At 37.9% G+C, this 21,355-nt stretch overlaps 2 protein-coding genes across 2 annotated transcripts; both read left to right on the top strand.

Moving 5' to 3' along the window:
• The first annotated feature begins 7,532 nt into the window (after positions 1-7,532).
• On the top strand, positions 7,533-14,255 carry LOC122662575 (NADH-ubiquinone oxidoreductase subunit 8). The gene is made up of 9 exons (XM_043858240.1): positions 7,533-7,670; positions 7,710-7,786; positions 8,568-8,646; positions 11,875-11,928; positions 12,059-12,150; positions 12,255-12,368; positions 13,333-13,400; positions 13,723-13,834; positions 13,922-14,255. The coding sequence occupies exons 2-9, from the start codon at positions 7,733-7,735 to the stop codon at positions 14,015-14,017; spliced, it is 669 nt and encodes a 222-aa protein (XP_043714175.1). The 5' UTR covers positions 7,533-7,670; positions 7,710-7,732; the 3' UTR covers positions 14,018-14,255.
• A 3,405-nt stretch (positions 14,256-17,660) lies between these two features.
• Positions 17,661-21,159, top strand: LOC122662678 (50S ribosomal protein L27-like). Its single transcript, XM_043858380.1, has 4 exons — positions 17,661-17,817; positions 20,205-20,311; positions 20,399-20,523; positions 20,620-21,159. The coding sequence occupies exons 2-4, from the start codon at positions 20,221-20,223 to the stop codon at positions 20,830-20,832; spliced, it is 429 nt and encodes a 142-aa protein (XP_043714315.1). The 5' UTR covers positions 17,661-17,817; positions 20,205-20,220; the 3' UTR covers positions 20,833-21,159.
• The last annotated feature ends 196 nt before the right edge of the window (positions 21,160-21,355 follow it).

The following is a 21,355-nucleotide window of genomic DNA, read 5'->3' as shown; positions in this document are numbered from 1 at the left end:
TCTTGTTTTTTGGCTGAACCATAACTGATCCCCACTTAAGTATTTGTTTCTTCTTCCCTTCTTCAATATGGTTCAACATTATTGCTGTGATTGACAAGGTCCTTTACCATGAAATCCCATTATTCAAATACAATACAGACCTTATCAAAGACATCCCACCCCGCTTCCCTGTTTCAAAAACCACTATTCTCTCTTAGTAGCAAGAAGCTATCAGAATTTTCTTGCTACAACCAAAGTTGGAGATAAATTGGGTTTAAACAGAACCCTTGAGTCAACCCAACAAATTTACAAAATCACCATCCCTTTGCCTAAAATAACCCAAAACTGCAATAGAGAAATCTGTATGTGTGTACCTTGCATTGTGTTTTCTAGGCTAAAACCCCATATTCATGGATTTTGCTCATCGTTGGGTTGTCCTGTCCCCCTGCATTGTATTTTCTAGGTTAAAACCGTATTTTCATGGGAAAAGAATTGTTCCAACTGGTATGATTTCAAGAGTCCAATAGCATTACATCGATCATGTACCAAGAAATTATTGAAGAACTTTGTAAATAAAGCCATTTTTGTATACTGCAAAAGCAAATGCACATATGCCACTGTTAACAAATGATTTCAATTTTTCGGTCAGTTTTGTAGCAAGAAAGATCTTTTCTTACAGCCATTAAAAAAAAAAAAAGTGATGTAGTATCAGACCACCATAGGAGGAGAAAGGCCCAGCCCAACTAGCCCCCGAGGTTTAGCTAAAACCAATCCATATTGACAATGAAATCCCATTAATCAAATACAATACAGCCCTTATCAAAGGCATCCCTTCCCTGCTTCCCTATTTCAAAAACCACCATTTTCTCTTGGTAATAAGAAGCTATCAGAATTTTCTTGCTACAACCAAAGTTGGAGATAAATTGGGTTTTAAAATCGAAACAGAACCCTCGAGTCAAGCCAACAATATTCCAAAATCACATCCGTTTGCCTAAAAATAACCCAAAACTGTATCAGTCATACTTTCATGACTGTCAAACTTTCCTATCAACATATTGCACTCACTATATCCATCTTAGTATACTTGATTATTCGATGCAGCTATGTTTGATCAGTAAAGCTAATATCATTTCAGTCCTAAGGATTGCCACTACATAAGAGTTACAATTCTTCTTTTATTCTCATGTTATTTAATCTTTTTCCTGTGTTTCTTGTAGGACATGTTTGCTTCTGGGACAGATACCACACATACAATTCCCGATTGGGTGGCAGAGCTCCTAAGACATCCAGATAAATATTATGAAAGAAGTACAGATGAACTGAGGAAGATTTGGAATTAATCTAAACTCTGACGTCCTCCACCCAACCACTAATGTTTCCTTTTCTGGAGGCTGAAATGGAGCAGCTTGTTCATCTCTCTTTTTTGTTCAGATTCGTTCGAAGGACAGGACTTGCATTCCATTCTTGGAAGACTCATCATCCAGGTTATATAGTCTTGGGCATAGGTCACATTACTTTCTTTTCTTACACCTATCTTCGAGTGTTTGAACTTTCTCTTCATTCCTGACTTTGATGCAAGTCTCTCTTAAAATTATTTTTTAACTGGTCTTGTAAGTTTGTGATTGAGTAATCTGATTGCACACAGAAGTGTTGTGATGGGTACTACTTATGGTTCTAGCATTTATGCATTGTGCCGATATTTGCCTCCATATTAAGTTTCTTCTTTGTTGCTGAACCTTCATAGCTGTATTCTTTTGTTCTGGTTTATTTATTTTTAGGTTTCTTGTGTGAAGAAGCCCTTCATAGTCATTTTCTTTGTTCTGCTTTATTTATTTTGAGTTTTCTCATGCCAAGGTACCTACAGTATGGAACTTTTTATTTTATTATTCCCTTTGCAAAGGAGATCATCTTTGAATTTCTCCAACGTTTTTTGTTTTTTGTTTTTTGGCAATCAAGGTCAACAAATTTGCATGTCCAGAATCCAACAAATTGATAGAGAATACCTGGTTGTGCCCCCTCATGTTTGTTTGCTCCTAGAAAGTATCATATGTTGGCCTCCATTTACATGAATCCTAAAATACATCCAATCATGGTTTTCTCAACATGGAAGAGGGATGTTGGGACTTTGGATGAGTAGCTCAGCCTCCCTCTCAACCCTATTGGATCCATCATAGAGGGTCATCTACTGGGATTTTTATTCTCTCCTGTTCTGACACCGTCTTGTTCGTCAGGTTTCTTCGTCCGATGAACGCCACGTGTATTGTTCTCATCCGATGGCTAAGATTGAAAAAACCTTTTTCCATTCCCCAAAAATGCATTTACTCATTCTCTCACCTCTCTCCACTCTTTCCCGCATCTCTTTCCTCTCTCCTCTCTCCACTCACCTCTCTTCACTGGTTCCCAAAAGCAACGAAGACGAGTTTAGTTTTGGATCTGCAACCTCCGACGATTCCGGTGAGTCAAGCTTTGGTATGCATCCTCCGACGAAAACGTTTCACCTCCTTGTGAAACTTCAGGCAAAGGCGAACCACGTGTTTTGTTTCTCTAGTCTGCAACCTCAGGCAAAGGCGAACCAGGGTGTTTTGTTTCTCTCTTCTGCAACCACAACCACGGTCTGCAACCTCCTTCGCCTCCCAGGTTCGAACTTCTTAATACTCTTGCTTCTTGGATTAGTTTGTTTGAGGAGTCGAAAGGGGACTTAAGCTTCCAAATGGGAAAAAAAAATGTGCTCGAACAACCTACATATTGTATGCTTGATATATCGGCCATTTCTTGTAATTATCTCTTTCATGAGTTCATTTTGCACTTACTTAAAACTATGTTTTTCAAACGACTAAAGTGAGCCAACTTTCCCAACTAAATTTAGGAAAGAAAACAAAAATATGACATGTCTTTGATTAATGTTGTAGTGCCCTGAAATTCCCTCCTCCTTTGGTATATAATCATTTCTTGATGTGCATTATCTGAAGCTATTCCCACTAAATTGATGAAAATGATATAGCGTTACACTTGAAGCAATGAAGTCACTGTTTGGTGGGCTAAATCTGCAATTGATCTCGAGAACTTGATCCATTGCTTCAGTAGATATCCTATGATATAAAACTAGTACTGGTGATGCTATTATGAAGTGCTTTTTTGGCTTTCTTCATTTATATCTGAGGTTTTGCTGTGTCCAGTTCATAGACTTGCTAATTGCTATTCAGTTGTTAGGGCTTGATTTGAGTTGTACCAACGGGTATGACTAAATGGATCTAGGAGTTCAAATGAAGTAGATGTTAAGTTCTCCTGCAAAGTTTATACATAATCCAATCATACTTTCTGGGTCATTTTGTGGCATTAGTGCAATTATACATAAATTTGAGAATGTTATAATCTGAGATTTGGGTGTGCTTTGATCAGTCCCAGTCTAAATACCAATACTTATTTGCTTTGTACCATTGACCTCACTTGCCCAATCCCCTGCACAACTATTACAGGCATTATATACCACTTTTATTATCTTTATAAGATAATATTGGAATCAGAGAAGATCAGTTGCTGATTTACATTATTTCAAGTACTTGTACTCATCTTGATGGCATTCTTTAATTAATAGCTCTCTTTACTAAATTCAGATTGGATTTTATTTTATTCAATAGAGAGAGAGAGAGAAGATCAAACTTTCTCCTCGATATTTTGTATAAAAATTTGTTAAAGTTGGATTGTTGTTGTCTCTTATCTTAAAAAGATTGGATGCAATGGTTGAGAGGGTGGAGTTCACTGAATTTGATGGCTTTATCATAATTAGTTCTTTTCTTTTAATGGCTTTATCACAATTAGCTTTGAAAATGAATTATCTAATTGAGTTCTGTTTTTTATGATCACAATGTTGTTTCAGCTCCCCCGGATTCAAGTTTATGATCCGGTAGCTAGATACTTCGGCCTTATTCCTGGACAGGTCCTGAGGATCAGCCGGTCAAGTGAAACTGCTGGCAAATATGTTACTTACAGGGTTGCTATATAAAGCTTAGATGAAATGTATGACTGAGTAATTAGTGTTCTTTGTACTATTTTGGACCTCTTACAAGTTCCAGCAGTCATCCTAGTTTTCTTTGTACTATTTTCTGATTTCTAAATCTAAACTGATTTTTGGAGGTGTGCAACCCCATGATGAGAGTGATCTGAATTGGTTTTCTTAAACAATAATTGTTGAGTTATATTAAGCTTGCAATTTGTTTAATGGAGAATTGGGAACTCTCTTGTGCTTGGGAAATTTATATTCGCACTCCATTTTTTTTTTTTTAAGGGTTCTAGCTTGTAGTTATTCTCAGTGTTCTGTGAGAATAAGCTTTAGAACTCTGGTTTTTCAAAATTAAATAGAGCAGCAGCCGGTCAAGCAGGTTATCTCAAAAGACCAGCGACTTTCATGGTAACAGACAATTTGGTTTTCACTCCACTGATCTCTATGTGGAGTCTTTCCTATCTTAAAAACATGGAGATTCCCCTAGATCCATGGCCATCAAGGACGTTCGTCCTGTGTCTGTGGGTTGGGAGTAAGTGAGTGGTTCCAAAATTTTGAAAATTATGATGTTTAGGTTGCCTTCAATTCAAAACCATATTTTCTGGTCAGGGGTGAAGGTTGGTAAGGTATATGTCCTTCCAACCTTTCCCCTGCATTGATAGAACTTCCACTAAATTGTGTAACAGAGTCCATTTTTGTAAATGCCAATTGGATTTTAGGTTATTGAAGGCTTCTCTCTTCTCCGAATCGGTACTGACTGATGTCTTCATCAATTTTGGCCTAAAGAGTCCCAAACTAGTACATATAAACCTTGATAAGGAAACCATGGGATTTAAATCAAATAGCCTAGAGTTCAATGTACTTTGTAATAGCCTAGACTTGCTAGTTCATGTAAATAAAGTGTTCTTCTGTTCCAATTCAGTCCATCTTGTTAAATTACTTGAAGAAAGAAGAAATACAAGATGAGTCTATATATCTACACATAGAGTTCAGGCTATTCTAAGTATCAATTAATAAAGTAAACACTGACAAAGGCCAGTTCTCAAAACTATCATATAGTGAATAAGATTAATCAAGGTTCGTTCATATAGCTGGATCTGGAGGGGTTGGATGGCTTTTCTAATCTGAGACCATCAAATTATGTGCAATGCAATTGTTGTAACATGGAAATCATAAAATGCTGGCTTAAATCATAAAATATCACAAGGTTTGAGTCCAGATTCTACAAGACAAAATCTATAATAATATATTCATAACATCTGATCCATCAACTTCTTCTGATGAACTGATTCATTAAACACAAAAGATTGGTTTTAAATAGTGTTGTCCAAAACTGTCTCGATTTTTCTATGTCTCATCTTCACCAAAAGTTTCATCCTGCATTAATCAATACAAAAAATGGTTAAATCTTACATACACAGAAAAATTAAAATAAAAAATAAAAATCTAAATGAAGCTTTTCACATATTCACCTCTTTTAGATTGAGATAGGTTCCAATAGTTAAAGGGGAAACGAAATTAAAGCAAGATGGTTCAAAGAAGAGAATGACTCAATTTTGATGAACTAATCCTAGAGTGGTAGGGTCAAAATATAGGATAGGTTGCATTATCATCATTATCATTTATGAACTAAAAATATAAAGGTAAGTAGTCCTGCTAAAATGAAAAGCAAGTTAAGAGCATTGGATGGTGACTGTCATAGTGTCATGGTAACTTCCTTAATCACTACTTAAGTCCCATATATATGACCACCGAAGATCATTGTCAAGATTCTCTTCTTGGCCACGTGGCGCTCAAGACCATGTTTTACCTGTCTTTTCACTGGTTTGGACCTTGGGAGTGATCCGTCGGGTCCTGGGTCGTACCATATTGTCGACGTAGCATGTCCTTATTGGATAGTTATTTTTAGGCATAACACGTACCATAAACACACAACGGCAAACAAATGTAAACGAAATGTGTCTAGCATATTGAGTGCCATGAAAGTCCTTACCATACTTGAAACAGACACTACATCTTTAGTCATGAATGAAATATTAAATTGTGTACTTCATATGTACTCGGGATCAATATGGTAGTGCACCAAGACACCCCCACCGCCAAACCCAAACCCAAACCCAAACCCAAACCCAAACCCACAAAACAAAAAAAACAAAAAAAAACCCAAAACAAAATAAAACACTAGTATGTTGGCAGAAATGAGGCATTGACTGAAAATGGGTTCATTCACATCACAAGGAACCCACATGGACAACAATGATCACATTTAAAGCCAATAATTATAACAAATGGAATCGAATTAAGACAGTTAACGATAATAACATAATATGGAGTTAAATATGAGATCACTAACCTCACGGATTTTTTTAGGGAAAATTATTAGGGAAAATTACATTATTAGTTATTTTTGGGTTTTTATTTACAAAACTGTCCACCCTATGTTTGAGTTAACAAAAATAAACAAAAACAAGTTTAGTTTTACAAAACTAGACAAAACAGTGACTCTCCTTCCTTCCTCGGCAGTTCCCCTATGAAAAAATCTCTTTTTTTTTCCTCTGTTACTTGGGGTAGCAGAGAATGGCGGTGGTTGGGACAAGGGACAAGGGTAGGGTTGCAGGGAACGGAGGATGCTTGGGCGAGAAGGCAATGACAGGGGTAAAAATGTCTAAAAAAGTAAGTGTGGGAGGAAGAGATACTATTTTGTTCAGTTTTGTCGACCTTAACTTGTTTTTGTCTATTTTTGTTAACTCAAACATAAGGTGGGCAGTTTTGTACATGAAAACCCAAAAGTAGCTAATCATGTAATTTTCCCTTATTATTACTCTCACCTATTAGTAGAAGGTCTGAAATGCACTCCCTACTTTTTGACACTCATTCTAAGACAATGATGCATACCGTTCACCATGTATTAAAGAAACTGCCACCTCCGGAGGCAGTTACCTGGCCTCCACTCCTTGCATTGAATTTGACAAGGGAAGAATATTTTGCTTCTTTGTTTATTTTTTATTTGATAAAATATTATTTTTCACAAAGGAATGTTACCATTTCAAATCTCACAAGGCATTTATTCTATCGTGTGACTAGATGATATATTAATTCTGATTGTTAGATAAAGAGAACATGTTTTAAATTGTCACGGGTCAAATTTTAGAGTCTAATTCAATCAAATACCCTTTTGTATTGATATTTATCCCGTGTATGACCATGAATGTGTACTGAGTACTCTAAACATTATTGTGGACTGTCTCAACTCTCAAGTCTCAAGTAAGAACAAAAGATTCAGATATAAAAAGTCTTGTGATTTTTGGAAACGTCACAAACTGACATAACACCAACTTATGTAAGCCATTTTTGTGATTGTGTTACCTATGTGACCATTGGATGGGAATCTTTTGTCTATTTGGAGCACTGATATGATGCACTGAAGCTCTACCGAGTGCTACTATGAAGTTTCGGTTAAGATTAAAATTGTAGTGTTTGACTACTATTAGTCATTCGATCAAACGATACCTGTATGACGGTGCCCGAAGGGTATACGATTGTGACTTGAGCGTCCATTTTAGGCCCACGTTCTTCATCTCCAAAATTATATTTACGCCGTCTTCGTTTTTCATCACAGCTTTGCAAGATTTGAAGCTCAAATTCATACGGTAAAACAATATTGGAGGAGAAATAAATATTCTCTTCAAGGCTCTTCGAATCGACTCTCGCTCGCGAGTTGCATAGGATCATAGATCCCTCGACCATTCGTCAATGGCTTCCATGTTAGCTCGGAAATCTCTCCAAGCACTTCGCGCTCAACCGCTGGTAAGATGATCGCATCTGACCTTTAATCTATCTCTGATTCGCAGAACCCTAGGTGCTTCTGTGAGTGTTTCCCTAATTCAGGTCTTTGCATTTCCTTCCCACCCTAGCTTGCGTACTTTTTCATCTTCATGCCATCGATTTGAATCGATAATCTCACCCACAACTGAACTGGTGATTTTCATCAGATTTCGCGAATGAATTAAATTTTCATTTTCACTAAGTTTAGGATAGTGAAAAGAATGTTTGAATTCTGAATGTTTAACTGTCTTTTTTCTTTCCTTTGGGGATTATGTCAAGTTATTTGATGCCTGAATGTTGAAGAATTAGGTGTATACTGTGTTAGAGGAGACTTAGTTTTTCATGAAGGCTTTTGTTTCAGATAATTATAACAAAGTGGTAGTAGTTTTCTGGGAAGAAGTTATTTTGATACTGTTACCAAAAGATGGTCGAAAAACAAGGTGAATTTCAGTCTTGTAAGAAATATCTAACGATCAATTTATAATATCACCCCCCCCCCCCTCTCAATGAAGAAAAAAAAGGGAGAAATGTTTCTTTTCCCTTTTTTTTGTTGTTGTGTGTGGTGGTGGTGGGGGAAGGGGGGAAATGGTTGGTGCTTAGCCATTCGCATCGATTATTATTTTTGTACTATCATTAAAATTTCCAATTTACTGAACATTTTTTCAGTAAGCGAGTTTCTGTTCTACACTTTTTTTCCTGTCATTTTTTGTAATTTTTTTTACTTTGTGGGCTTATGAGGTTGTTGGATGTACACTATTTGTAGGCTGGAGCAGGACACATTCTGCAGGGTTCAAATTATTATGGGCTGCGAATTAGTTCACATCCAATGTCCACACTGAAAGGTTTTTGTCCATCTATTTTCTGTTTCTCTCTATGTTCTCTGTCATTATAGTGGACCATGCAAATGGAAAGGTTGGGGGTTAATGCAGTCGTGCTATAGCTTTATTAGTCAGCCAAGTTCTACAGCCCTCATTCGAAACAGCTGCTGTTCATGATTGTATGGTGTCCTTAGATTTAATCAATCTCAGCTGCTTGGCTTTGAAAATCTGCACTCTAGTATTCAATTTTAATGTGTTCTGATCATGTTTTAATGTAGGATTATGCATGCTTGAAACATTAGATTTGATTTATATTCTGGCCAACTCATGGTTTGAAGAGTTGGAATTGGATCGGTGGAATCAGCCGATTCTGATTCATGCCCGATTCTAGTCATGTGAAGCAGAGCGGCCTGTAACAGCTCGCCACCAAGGCCCACGTGCCAAGCTTGCTAGCCCATGGACATAGGCACTTAGGCTAAGGATGATCCATGGTCTAGAATTCTCCACACTTGTGTAGGTAGTCTAGACATTTCTTGGGAAACCTCTAGAAGCAAGAAGGTTCTGGAGAGAACTTGAACATAGCTAAAAAAAGGGAGAGGTTTCTAGACTTCTCTAGGATTCTAGAATCCTCCATGAAGGAGGTGAGAAAGTTCTTGTCCCTATAGCTAGAAAGTTATCCACCGTTGGATGGACACTTGTGCAGATCTTAGGCGTTCTTTGGGTCCTTGGTTGCCTATAAATAGAAGTGGCCTCATTTGGCCAAGGCTCCAAGCAAGCAAAATATTCAAGCTCTTGTAAGCAAGCTCTAGTGCAATACAAAGTTCTTTCATTCAAACTCTCTTGTGTTCACTAGTTCTCTTCCCAAGACCCTTCAAGAGTCAAGTAAGGCTCACTTAGTGCCAATTAGAGTGCTAAGTGCCGGCATGGTTGCTTAGAAAGGTCCAAGGCCATGACAAGCCGCTCCACCTGATTCGATCAGCTGATGATGATCGCGTGGGATGAAAGACCAATTCAGCAACATAACTAATGATGAACACGTGGTAACCTTGGATGAAGACAGATTATGCAACATAACTGATGATGAACACATGTTAACCATGTGCACCTTTCGGAATAACTGAGGCAAGGTCTCCACCACTGTCCTCTTCCTGCAACTCTCTTGCTATCACAACAATCACTGGTAAAGCGAGGCTTCTATAATTAGCTGATTCTTATTCCGATCCAAAAAGCGGATTGATTGCAAGGTAATAAGCAGATTCGAGGTGAATTGGATCGGAATTTGGCTGGGTCCGATTCTTCTTACCAAAACCTTGGGCTTACCTGTCCTGCATCATTTTATATTTTTGAAGTGATTTATTGTCTTCCATCAAGTGGGCGAGCCTTGGCACAATGGTAAAGTTGCGCTATTGCAACCTGTTGGCTATGGGTTCGAAACTTGGAAGCACCCTCTTCTGCGAAGCAGGGGGTAAAAGACTGTACATCTGCCCCTCCCAGACCCTACAATAACGGGAGCCTCGTGCATTGGGACGCGCTTTTCTCCCTTCTTTTTTTTCCCCGTAGTCTTTCATCAGTGCTAATATCTCATTTTTTTACTATTATTTTAATAACATGTTATTTGTGATTTCCTTTGGTTTGTTTTTAATTAGTTTCTCTCCTTTATTGTCATTGATATTTGTTATATACAATAATACTTCTTCAAGTTCAAAGTTCTTATGGTGCCTTTTCTTCGTCTTTCTCATTCATGATCTTGTTGTCTTCTGTCCCAAAGTGCTAATTCACTTTATTCGCTGGTTCTCGTACAAGTTGTAGTGGCCCATGGAGATCATCTCAGTGTATTAGAGAGCTTATTGATTGGCATTGTTCATCAAGGTTCAAAGTTTGGCTCGGAACTGACATATTTTGCGCTACTATGAAATTTCGATTGAAACTTGGTAGGTCTGCTGCATGTTTCGGCTACTGGTTTCGAGGGCCAAATGGCCAAATTAGTTTCCAAAATCTATGGGAAACCCTCTTTTAGGCCCTCTAAACATAGTGAACCCTTGGATTGTAAAAAAACACGCCCAAAATAGTAGTGTAGCTTCGGACCCTAGGTTGGTAGTGTACGTTGTATGCTGTTGTATACTTGTTATAATATACATATGGAAATATTAAATTCAGATTCATGTGACATGCCAAGGTCCGGAAAGGATCATTAATGAAATACCGCATTTAGAAGCCCATTTACTCCGAAATTTAGACATAAATGGAATTATGATGCTGGGATCTTGGGTTGATACGGGTGATATTTTTGTAGGTAAATTAACACCTCAGATGACAAACGAATTATCGTATGCCCCGGAAGATAGATTATTACTAGCCATACTGGGCATTTAGGTATCCACTTCAAAGGAAACTTGTCTAAAATTACATATAGGTGGAAGGGGTCGAGTTATTGATGTGAGATGGATCCAGAAAAGGGGGTTTCCAATTATAATCCAGAAGCAATTCGTGTATGTATTTCCCATAAACATGAAAATAAACATATTCTACACAAATTTTAATACTAGAACACACATAGTTCAATTAAAACAATTAAAATATGCATTAGGAATGAGTAAAAATAAAATTGGAAATCATCTCTTAATGTCAAATATTAATATTATACATGGTTTATTACAAAGATATGGGAGTGATTTGGCCAAAAATCACAAAAAAATTGAGGTTTTCTAGGAAGTTTAGCTGAATGATATTGGAACCCAAAACATGGTTGAAATTTCGATCGAACCCATCCATTTTATACACATGGTTTCAACGAAACGATACCAAAACCCGAAACATAGGCGAAAATTTGCCTGAAACTGCAACATTTTGACTGAAACTTGGTAAGACACTGGTATCACACCTGGTTTCATTTCGACCTTTGTTAAAACCGAAACATTTCGCAAAATTTTGGCCATTTTGACCGAAAGTTCGAACATTGTTGTTCATGAGCTTACCATTTCCAGTGGAGTCCTATAGAGTTTTTTAACAGATTTGTTCGTTGTGGAAGGAATGTAATGGGAGTTCTATGAGTATGTACATGTCCCATAGCAAGTGCGTTATTTTCTTATATATCTAGTTGTATGTGGCGCATTGACCCTTGCTAATTCTATTTGTCTTCTGTTCTAATAAATTGCCAGTATTGATTACCTTGCCATAGATATTGTGAAGAAAAATAAGGGTTATTCATCTCAGTTTCTTTTTCAACTCTTCTTTCTTGTGTACAAACTGCAGAAGACGAGGAAAGAGAGACACTTGCAAAGGAGATGTCGAAGGATTGGAGCTCTAGTAATTCTCTACTATTCTTTTTTTATTGTTGATGTTGTTGTAATTCTGGGATAATTGCCAGTTGGGGTATTCTTAGCTGTAATTTTGATTTGCTAATTGTATTGGTAGTTCTGATACTGTTAAATTTCAGTTTTTGAGCGGAGCATAAATACATTATTTCTGACTGAAATGGCTCGGGGTATGTCGCTCACACTCAAGTACTTCTTTGAGAAAAAAGTAACGGTAAGTATCTTGCAGCATGTATGTTTTCATTGATTGTGATGATATCAAACCACAAGCATATTTTTTTGTGACAAAGAATCACAAGTATTTTACTCCTTGCACAGATCAATTATCCATTTGAAAAGGGTCCTTTGAGCCCTCGATTTCGTGGGGAGCATGCCCTTCGACGTTATCCATCCGGAGAGGAGCGTTGCATTGCATGTAAGCTCTGTGAAGCGGTAAGAATTTAGGTCTTGATGTTGTATTCATGATCAGGGGGATTTTTTCTGGCTACCTCCACGGCTCCACCATGCAGTACAGGAAAATTCATGTGTATTGGGTTTGTTATCTGCCTTTGCATGGCTCCCCATTCAACTGGAAGTTTAGCCTTAAAATACCATTTTGGTTCCCTCAGTACCAACCTTCATTGCATGAATCTACATGCATCTGGCAGTTCAGGGCCCTTTTGTGTGCCAAATTTGTAACTTGTCATGGTTGATGAGTGATGTTCTCTATGAGCAAAATTCCTGTGAGCGTTCTTACAGAACCCAACAGACCAATACCCCCATAGTGACATAATGGATGCTAGTTCATTTGGTTAATTTAAATTCATAGATCATATCTTGAATGCTTATTTTAGGTCCTTGTTTCATTTTCAAGTACTAAAGAGATTTTTTTTTTTGGGGGGGGGGGGGAGGTTGGGTTTGTGAGGGTTGCAGGATGATCAGGATGACGCTTTTGAAGTGGTTCTATTTTTGTGGTGTATCAGTTTTAGTTGAGGCCTTTTATTTTTATTCTCCTTGTGTGTGTGTGCATATGTGCTACTTTTCTCCTTTATGGCAAATCGGTGGGTGGGGGTTTGGGGGCTGCTTATTTTTGTGTCTACCTTAGTGTTTCTCTTTAATAACCAGAGGTTCAACTACCATGTATGGTGAGGATTTTCATTGTGCATGTGCACAAATCGGTTGGTTTTATTGCAGTCTTGGTTGAATGCATAGGCTATCGAGCCTGTGAGAGATTGGGCTGAAGTTTAGGTCTTAAGAGTATCATAATAGTGAATTTAATTAAATGTTCAAAATTTTAGAGGTATGACCGAATAATAAATTCTAAAATTTTAAAGACTGATTTTGTCCCATCTGAAATTTTATGAATTTATCCTTTTAATTGCTTATTATCCTCTCACGAGGTTTGTTTCTTGATCAGATTTGTCCAGCACAAGCCATTACAATTGAGGCTGAGGAACGAGAAGATGGCAGCCGTAGGACTACCAGGTACCGGATTTTTCTCTTCTTTTCTTCAGAGGTTGGTCTCGTTGACAAGTGCAGTTCGGGACTAACAGCTAGGCTGCACTCTTGCAAGTTAAGAAATCAATGATTTCCAAAGTTGAAGATACCCCTTCAGCCCTTCCCCATGCTCAAAAATAAAACATAAAGGTTGCTGCTAAAGCATCCCTTTTAGAAGTTGGAAGCTAGACCTCATTTTCCAGAAATAAGGCAGGAATAGAAACACTTAGAAAAGCAGGGCCAAATCAAATGAGGACCTCTGCATTTGCAAAAGTCGTTTACAGAGTTCTAAGCTTAACCATTTGCACAGGTATGACATTGACATGACAAAATGCATTTACTGTGGATTCTGCCAAGAGGCATGCCCTGTTGATGCTATCGTTGAAGGACCTAACTTCGAATTTGCAACGGAAACTCATGAGGTGAATTCCCATTATTGTTTAAGAAGCTCAGGAGTTGCTCTCCCCTGGCTTGAGCATTAAAGTTATGTAATTTTTCTATTGTTCCAGGAACTTTTGTACGACAAGGAGAAGCTGCTCGAGAATGGGGACAGATGGGAAACTGAGATTGCAGAGAACCTTAGATCTGAAAGCTTGTACCGTTGATCAGTTCAATAATCTACGACCCTATCTATCCCTATTTGCTGATTCATGAGTATTCTCCAGTTTGAAAATAAAGGAGGGAGCGATCTCATGGAGTTTTGGTGGTGTTTTTACATTTTGTTTTGAAGTCCGGAGGAGCTTCATAAACATGTTTTTATATGTTCTGCTTTTTTGTTACCTCACATTTAATGTTGTTGATTATTTACCTTAATAGGGCAAGAAGTGGGCACTCTCAAATGGTATAGAACGAGGCTTGTGAATTAAACTTTAAATTGGGATAACTTTCGAGATATGGGCTAAGAGAAATTTGTAAAACAGGCTATGATTGCTACTTAAGCCAATAAACCGCGGTCCCATTAGTTAAAATTTGTTTGGTTTCCATTTTGGCCAAAATATGAATTTTACTGAAGTATAAAAACTTTTTGAAATGAAAGAAATATGCCAAATTTCCCAAAAAGAAATGAGAGAAATTTCCATTTTTCAGGGTCATTCTTATAAGCTTTATCAGAATGCCCCATCATTTTGAGCCATGTTGATAATTGGTTTCTGACCATTGACTGTTGAATTGGTTGTAGACATTATAAATTTAGCCATGTGTTAAATTTTTACTTAAATTTCCAATTATCCTCTCATGTTCATCTATGTATTCTTGAATTTTTTTTTGTTGTTGTCCAAGTATATTGGTATATCTTGTGCATCCTCTCACAGTTACTAGACTTTAGAAGCTTTATTTGCCACATGATTACTCCATAAACTGAAATTTGACATGTAGGCAGGAGACTTTGAGATCTACTTACCCAAAATATTTGGATCAAATCATGACATTTGGATGACATGTTCTGAAAACATTTGCCTTATTAGGTTAGTAATAATTAAGGTTTTTATCTTACAAAAAGAAAAAGAAAAAACAAAGGTGTTTAAATTTGTTAGGAGAGGTGTCCATCACGGTTTAAAAAATTGGGAATCAGATCAGTGAATTATTTATGATAGATCCTTCTTGCCGATTTGCTCTATTGTTGGCTAATTCTGATTAAATTCGATCGATTCTAGTTGATTCGGATCGAAATCGACATTGACCAATTTGATCATCGATTCTGTTTTTTGAAACCTCGGTACTAATTGGCAAGCATAGTGGTGGGATGGAGAAATTTTTTGAGGGGGAGGGGGAGGGGGGGGGGTGGGAGAGCAAAAGAGCATGCAACCTTGGTTGGTGTTTGGCCATTCTGTTGTGTCCTAAACTCTACTAGGGTTGTTTACTTAGCTGAAGTCAGTTTATATTTAATTATTTCGGAAGGCACTGAAGAGGGTGGACCTCGGTGCAACAGTAAGGTTGCTCCATTACGATCTAGTGGTCATGGGTTTGAGTTGGGAAACATCTTCTCCTTAAAGTAGGGGTAAGGCTGCGTTCATTATGACCTTCCCATACCTAGAGGGAGCTTCATGCACTAGGTACACCCCCAAATAAAAAGAAGTAAAACTCTATGTGCTCCTATAGCTATCCTTACCAAGATCTGAGGAATAGAGGACGTCCAAGGGTATTAATGAATCCCATATAGCCCATGTAGGATTAATTAAAAAAAAAAAAAAACTAACCTAATGCACGAGGTTTCCATCGCTGCAAGATCTAGGGAGCATAATGTACACAGCTTTACCCCCGCTTAGTCGTAGAGGCTGTTTTTCAACTCGAACCCATGGCCACTTAGATCACAAAGGAGCAGCTGTATTTCTGCGCTGAGGCTCATCCTCAAGGATTAATAAATGGGAGAATTTCCTAGATCTACTAGATTAAAAAAAAATTTACAAAATCAGTAGCAGCAAATTATGTTTTACATTCATAAGTTACTTGAGTTAAAAAGATTTACCAAACCCACACATAAGTAAAAAAAGTTAAATGAATAACCCAAATTGCCCCAACATCCATCTCTCTCCTTCTTCTTCTTCTCTCGACGGAACCAACCACTCCCTTGATCCCCCTCCCCTGCAAGCTGCAATCCCGCCCCATACTTCTCCTTTCAATAGCAGCCCTCTAATTTCTAATCGGAATGGTCTGTAAATCAATCAATGGGATCGCTTGGACCTAATGGGTTGATTCAAACCTGGAATAGCATTTATAGATAGAAATGGAGAGGCTTCGATTGGGACTGGTTCAACACAATCACAAGACAAGGCAGGTTGGAAAGATGCAACAGTAGTGAGATTTAGCTAGAGTAATGTATCATTTATAATTTCAAATAATTCAACAAAAAATCTCCTTATATCCGACCTCACTTTTATCATCTCCTCCCAGCTTCTCTCTCTGTGACTCTGTCTGTGGACGTGTGGCCACCTCACCGGCACCGGCTTCCAATGGCAAATCATTTATGAAGGATTTTAAGAAAGGAAAAACTAGATTGAAAATGTACGCGTTAGTCTCAACCAAAATTCCCGCCATCTTTTCGATAAAAGAGTCCGGCACTATATAGTGTTACAGAAGAAAACTCAAAATCGGGGCAACGTCAGATGGCCTTGAGACGGTTGAAGAACACGGAGGAGTCCAAGATCCAAGCAAAAGAAGTAGTATTGAGTCCACCTCGACTACTACTTCATCTGCTACTCCGGCAATCGATAAAGACATAAAAAAGGTAAGCTTTATTTCCTGAAATCGGTTGTTGTTTCGTTAGAACCTGAACCGTAAATTGTTTTCGGGAAATACCCATTACCCAATTCATATGATTTATGGTTAATCGTTATCTTTTATTATCACCCACCATCCCGGGTGTATCTGTGTGTGTTCAGAGGAGTACGAAATATAGTTCCAAAGCATCATACCAAAAGCAACATTTTGTCATCCAATCTCAATTACCCACATTCTATTTAACACTGGAAGTAGTTCTTCGTACATTGAAAGTTATTATTCTCAATATCTAGGGATAGCTTTAAGTTTCACTGGCTATGTGAATTGTGAATGCTTTAGGAGTAATTTAATTCTGTTCAAATTTAAATTCTTACTTTGCCCATATGGCATTCCGTCTGTTTTCTTTATGGATTTAAGAATTTCTTGATTTGAACTTGGGTCTTGTGAGAAATTCATTTTCTTTTAAGTTGTATCTTCGTGACTTTGTATTATATATCAGGTTGTTCAAAAGATTGCTGCAACTTTTGTGCCTAGGGCTTCCACCGCAACAAAGAATCCTGATGTACCTGGGACTGCTTTGTACACTGTTTTTGAAGTTCAAGGTTATGCCTCAATGTTGCTTGGTGGGGCACTTTCGTTCAATTTCATATTTCCATCGAATGAACTTGACATATGGAGATTGATGGGGATGTGCTCCATTTGGATTAAGGGAGTGGTTGGTTCCATCGGGAGAAGAAGAAGAAGGAGAGAGAAGGATGTTGGGGCATTTTAGATTATTCATTTAACTTTTTTTCACTCATATAGGGGTTTGATAAATTTTTTTAAATCAAGTAACTTATGAATATAAAACATAATTTACTGTTACTGGTTTTGTAAATCTTTTTTTAATCTAAGTAGATCTAGGAAATTCCCCCTAATAAAATATAGTTAATTATATTTAATTTGATTTTTTTACTTAACCATGCAATTAATGTTGATTAATGATTAAAAAAGAAAATTTCCATGCTGGTTCTGTTTTGTTATCGCTAATACCAAACGAGACCTTATGGACCTTTCCTATAGTCTACTTGCCGCCCTCCGAGATTCTGAGTAGGAGTTAGCTCCGCCAAACGACAGGCCGACGGAGAAGGTCGTGGAGCAGCCAGTGCGCAGAGGCGAATCAGAGAACGCAACCAAGCGGGATTTTCAGGTATGGCTGCTGCAACCCCTGATTCTTTCATCTACTTTTTCTTCCGAAAATGTGATATGAGGAATGAATCTAGCGAAAGAGGGGTTTTGTTGTTATTGGAGATGGTGGTTGTGCGTGTGGGGTTCAGTTTGAAGGGTTTCCCTCTCTTATTTTATGGTGATTTGGAAATCAGAGGTATTAGAGTGGCCACTGAAGCTCTTAATTCCATGTGGGGAGAGAGAGGTAAGAGCAGGAAGAAGCAGAAGAAGAAAATGGGTTTTCAGATTTTGTGAAGTTAGAGAGGCTTCTTTAAAATCTGCGGAATATGATACATGGGTGAGTGGAATATAGGGGGGCTGCTGTGCGCGGATTCGTTTTAAGGTCACTTCATTTGGTTTCTTTCTAGTAATTATGTTTAGTTCGTTTTTGCTGTCAATTCCTTTGGGATTTTCTTGTTCGTCTCATTCATTAGTGTGCTTTCATTCTCTCATATTGCTTCTATTTCCTCTGATTTCCCTCGATGTACAATTTATGCGCAACACAAACACACACACACACACACAACTTAGAAGATAATTATGCACAGGATGTTGAACGAAACAACTTGCAAATAAAACCAGGATACAGTTCATAGTTCAAAACCAAACCACATGCAACAGTTTACGTTTAAAAGTTGCCTAGGCAGTTTTTCACTAAAAAAAAAATGTAACTTATGATTGCTTGAGGGTGTTGCATGTGCCCTGCAGTCCTGTTAGAATCTGGAACTTCAAATTGCTGACAATAGTTTGATGGTTCATGAGATTTGATAGCATTGTCATAAATTATGTAAATCTTGTGGGTAAGTGAGAAAGTGATGCAGACCAGGAACTCAAGGAAAGTTCCTTCCCCAGGTGGAGCTCTCCTGTAATACTGACATTAATTGTATGATAATTTTTTTTTTTAAGATTGCCGATGAGATGAAATCTTGCTACCATTGATTAAATTTGTATAACTGATGACTACTCAGTCTGGAAAGGAACCAATCACGCCAGGTAAATCCATGACCTGGTTTAATAGAAAGTTGTAGTGATTGGAAAGGGCTGATGATCGATTCGAAGAAAGTAACATACTGATGCTTGACTAATACTGAGAGATTTTTCATGGAACATACCAAATTTCATTCAAGAAAGACCAGACCTTTCCACATTTTAATAAGGGGAAAATGCTTATTTTTTGGAGTCTGCCCACCGTGGAGCTCTCTGCTTACTTTATAATAAAAGAGTAAAAGAACGTGTTATGGAACTACTTCAAACACTTCGGCAGGATGATGAAAAAATTAAGGGTGTGCTAGGCTACCAAATAATTTATGTAGGACTAGCGAAATTCTGAAAATCTAGTCAGATGGAAAGGCTGACCATTGTATGATGCACATGGATCTCAATATGATCTCCAGCAAGTTAACCCAATCCTGTTTCAAAAGCCTGTAAAGAATCTGACTTGATATCTCACCTACCGCGTTGGGGGGGGGGGGGGAGAATCTGACTTGATGAAGCTGCATTCTATCAAGCTAAGGGAGTGGGTAGCAATAATTCCACAACTGCCATATATCCCTTAAAATGCTAAGCAAAAGTCCTTGGTTTCACTTTTCTAAAACCCTTAATTAGACCTAAACAGCAGCTATGCTCCTAAAGTACCCCTTACTAATTCCAGTCAGGGATATTTGGTCCTGATTTCAGTAGTCGAGGGTTCATCTTGTTGTGGGAACCCTAATCCTATATCAATATAAAATTATAAATATGGATTTTTTTTGGGGTGAATGAAAATGAAATGTTTTACAGTGGAAGAACATTTCTGGGGTTATGTTTCATATGTCAATGGGCTGGCTTATTTGCATTATAAGTTGGAGTTTGAGCATGAATGGCCAAAGTTGTGTTAATTTGTTTTATTACTGGTTACCGGCTTGTATTTTCTAGAAGCAGAAAGAAACAGGAGGTAAGGAGTAACTAAAAGGATAGTTTGTTGACCAGAAGCAACTTGGTGCTGTGACATTGTGGAGCAGGAAGAGCTTGGGAGGAAAGTTCATATGATAATATCTTTTATCGTTTGCTAGTAGAAAGTTTCAAGATTTATTCATAGCACCCTTTTTTATCCACCACCCCATTCCCCCCTTCCCCCCCAAAAAAAAAAAAAAAAAAAAAAATTTACTGTGATTTTTATTTTGTTGACCAGAAGCAACTTGGAACTCTGAAATTTTGAAGCAGGAAGAGCTCCTTTGGAGGAAAATTCATATGATTCCAATTAAGGCCAAAATTCTGTCAAGATTCAAGAATCAATCATATGTTTTACTTTTAGGCTTGTACAAAGTTTCAATATGGATTTGTAACACCCTTTCCTCCACCCCGGTCTCTGATCCTATTAATCTTTTGCAGGCCCCTCTATTTAGAGATGAATGTGATGAACCTTGCCACCGCACTTTGCAGACGAGTGAAACTTAGGGAGCTAGTAACAAATGTTCCGGTGTACACTAGCTTAAGTGGTAAAATTTTCTCCTTTTGAGGGAATTCCACCTGTTTGATTTTGGCCTGTTGGCTGCAATTTATCTGATGGTTTCTCTCTAATTTAGACACTTCTGGAGGAGGACTGAGCTTGATTCCCAGGCGTTGGGCCACAAAAAAGACAGCTGGATCTACAAAGAATGGCAGAGACTCAAACCCCAAGAATCTGGGTGTGAAGAAATTTGGAGGGGAGGTATTTTATCTAGTGGGCAATATTGTTCTAATTAAGTGATCTTTCCTCTTGAAGTTACTAAAAACAACCTTGACTGTTTACTCTTTTACTCTGCAGAGAGTGATACCTGGAAACATCATAGTTCGTCAGCGAGGGACTCGATTCCATCCTGGTAATTATGTTGGGATAGGGAAGGACCACACCCTTTATGCTCTCAAAGAAGGATGTGTCAAATTTGAACGTCACAAGCTTAGTGGGCGCAAGTGGGTTCATGTTGAGCCCAAAGAAGGACATGTACTTCACCCCATTTATACAAATGCTGCTGCCTAAAACCCAAGCTGCTTGGGTCTCATCTCCTTGTTAGGATTGTAGTTGGACATTGGGTGGAACACTTGTTCGATCAAGCATTTTCTTCTCGATAGTTTTTTAATCAACGACTAGCCGTTGCAACTGGCTTTTTGGAGGGATTTCATATGATTGTCATTCGGGATGTCCCAAAAAAAGGAACTAATGAATTAGTCGGGTTGGTCTTCTTTTCTTCAATTCATGTTTACATCATTGTTTTATAATTTTTCCTTCGAATACTCTTCTTTTGATCTGGATTTTGGAAAGCCATTAGTGGATAAATAAAACTGATAAACAGTAATGATTGGTTATAAACTTGTCAGGACTCTCTCTCTCTCTCTCTCTCCCCCCCCCCCCCCCAAAAAAAAAATAAAATAAAATGTGACATTACCCTTGTATCAGATTTGATTGATCATAACATACCATAGGGTATGGAAAGAAGAGTTGCATGATGATCTATTCCCAGGTGAGATAAAGGAAGCAATAATGTGAATCCCACTTTTACTCC

This window comes from Telopea speciosissima, chromosome 5 (assembly GCF_018873765.1).
Source record: "Telopea speciosissima isolate NSW1024214 ecotype Mountain lineage chromosome 5, Tspe_v1, whole genome shotgun sequence".
In the NCBI taxonomy this organism is placed as follows: domain Eukaryota; kingdom Viridiplantae; phylum Streptophyta; class Magnoliopsida; order Proteales; family Proteaceae; genus Telopea; species Telopea speciosissima.
Note: the sequence above shows the minus strand (reverse complement) of the source record. Positions and strands in the feature narration are given on the sequence as shown.

Excerpts from the sequence above, each read along its gene's own strand:
- LOC122662575 (XM_043858240.1), top strand. The coding sequence starts at position 7,733 with ATGGCTTCCATGTTAGCTCGGAAATCTCTCCAAGCACTTCGCGCTCAA. Across the intron at positions 13,401-13,722 it reads GGCAGCCGTAGGACTACCAG|GTATGACATTGACATGACAA; the intron begins GTACCGGATTTT and ends CCATTTGCACAG. Across the intron at positions 13,835-13,921 it reads TTGCAACGGAAACTCATGAG|GAACTTTTGTACGACAAGGA; the intron begins GTGAATTCCCAT and ends CTATTGTTCCAG.
- LOC122662678 (XM_043858380.1), top strand. The coding sequence starts at position 20,221 with ATGAATGTGATGAACCTTGCCACCGCACTTTGCAGACGAGTGAAACTT. Across the intron at positions 20,312-20,398 it reads GGTGTACACTAGCTTAAGTG|ACACTTCTGGAGGAGGACTG; the intron begins GTAAAATTTTCT and ends TCTCTAATTTAG. Across the intron at positions 20,524-20,619 it reads TGAAGAAATTTGGAGGGGAG|AGAGTGATACCTGGAAACAT; the intron begins GTATTTTATCTA and ends TTTACTCTGCAG.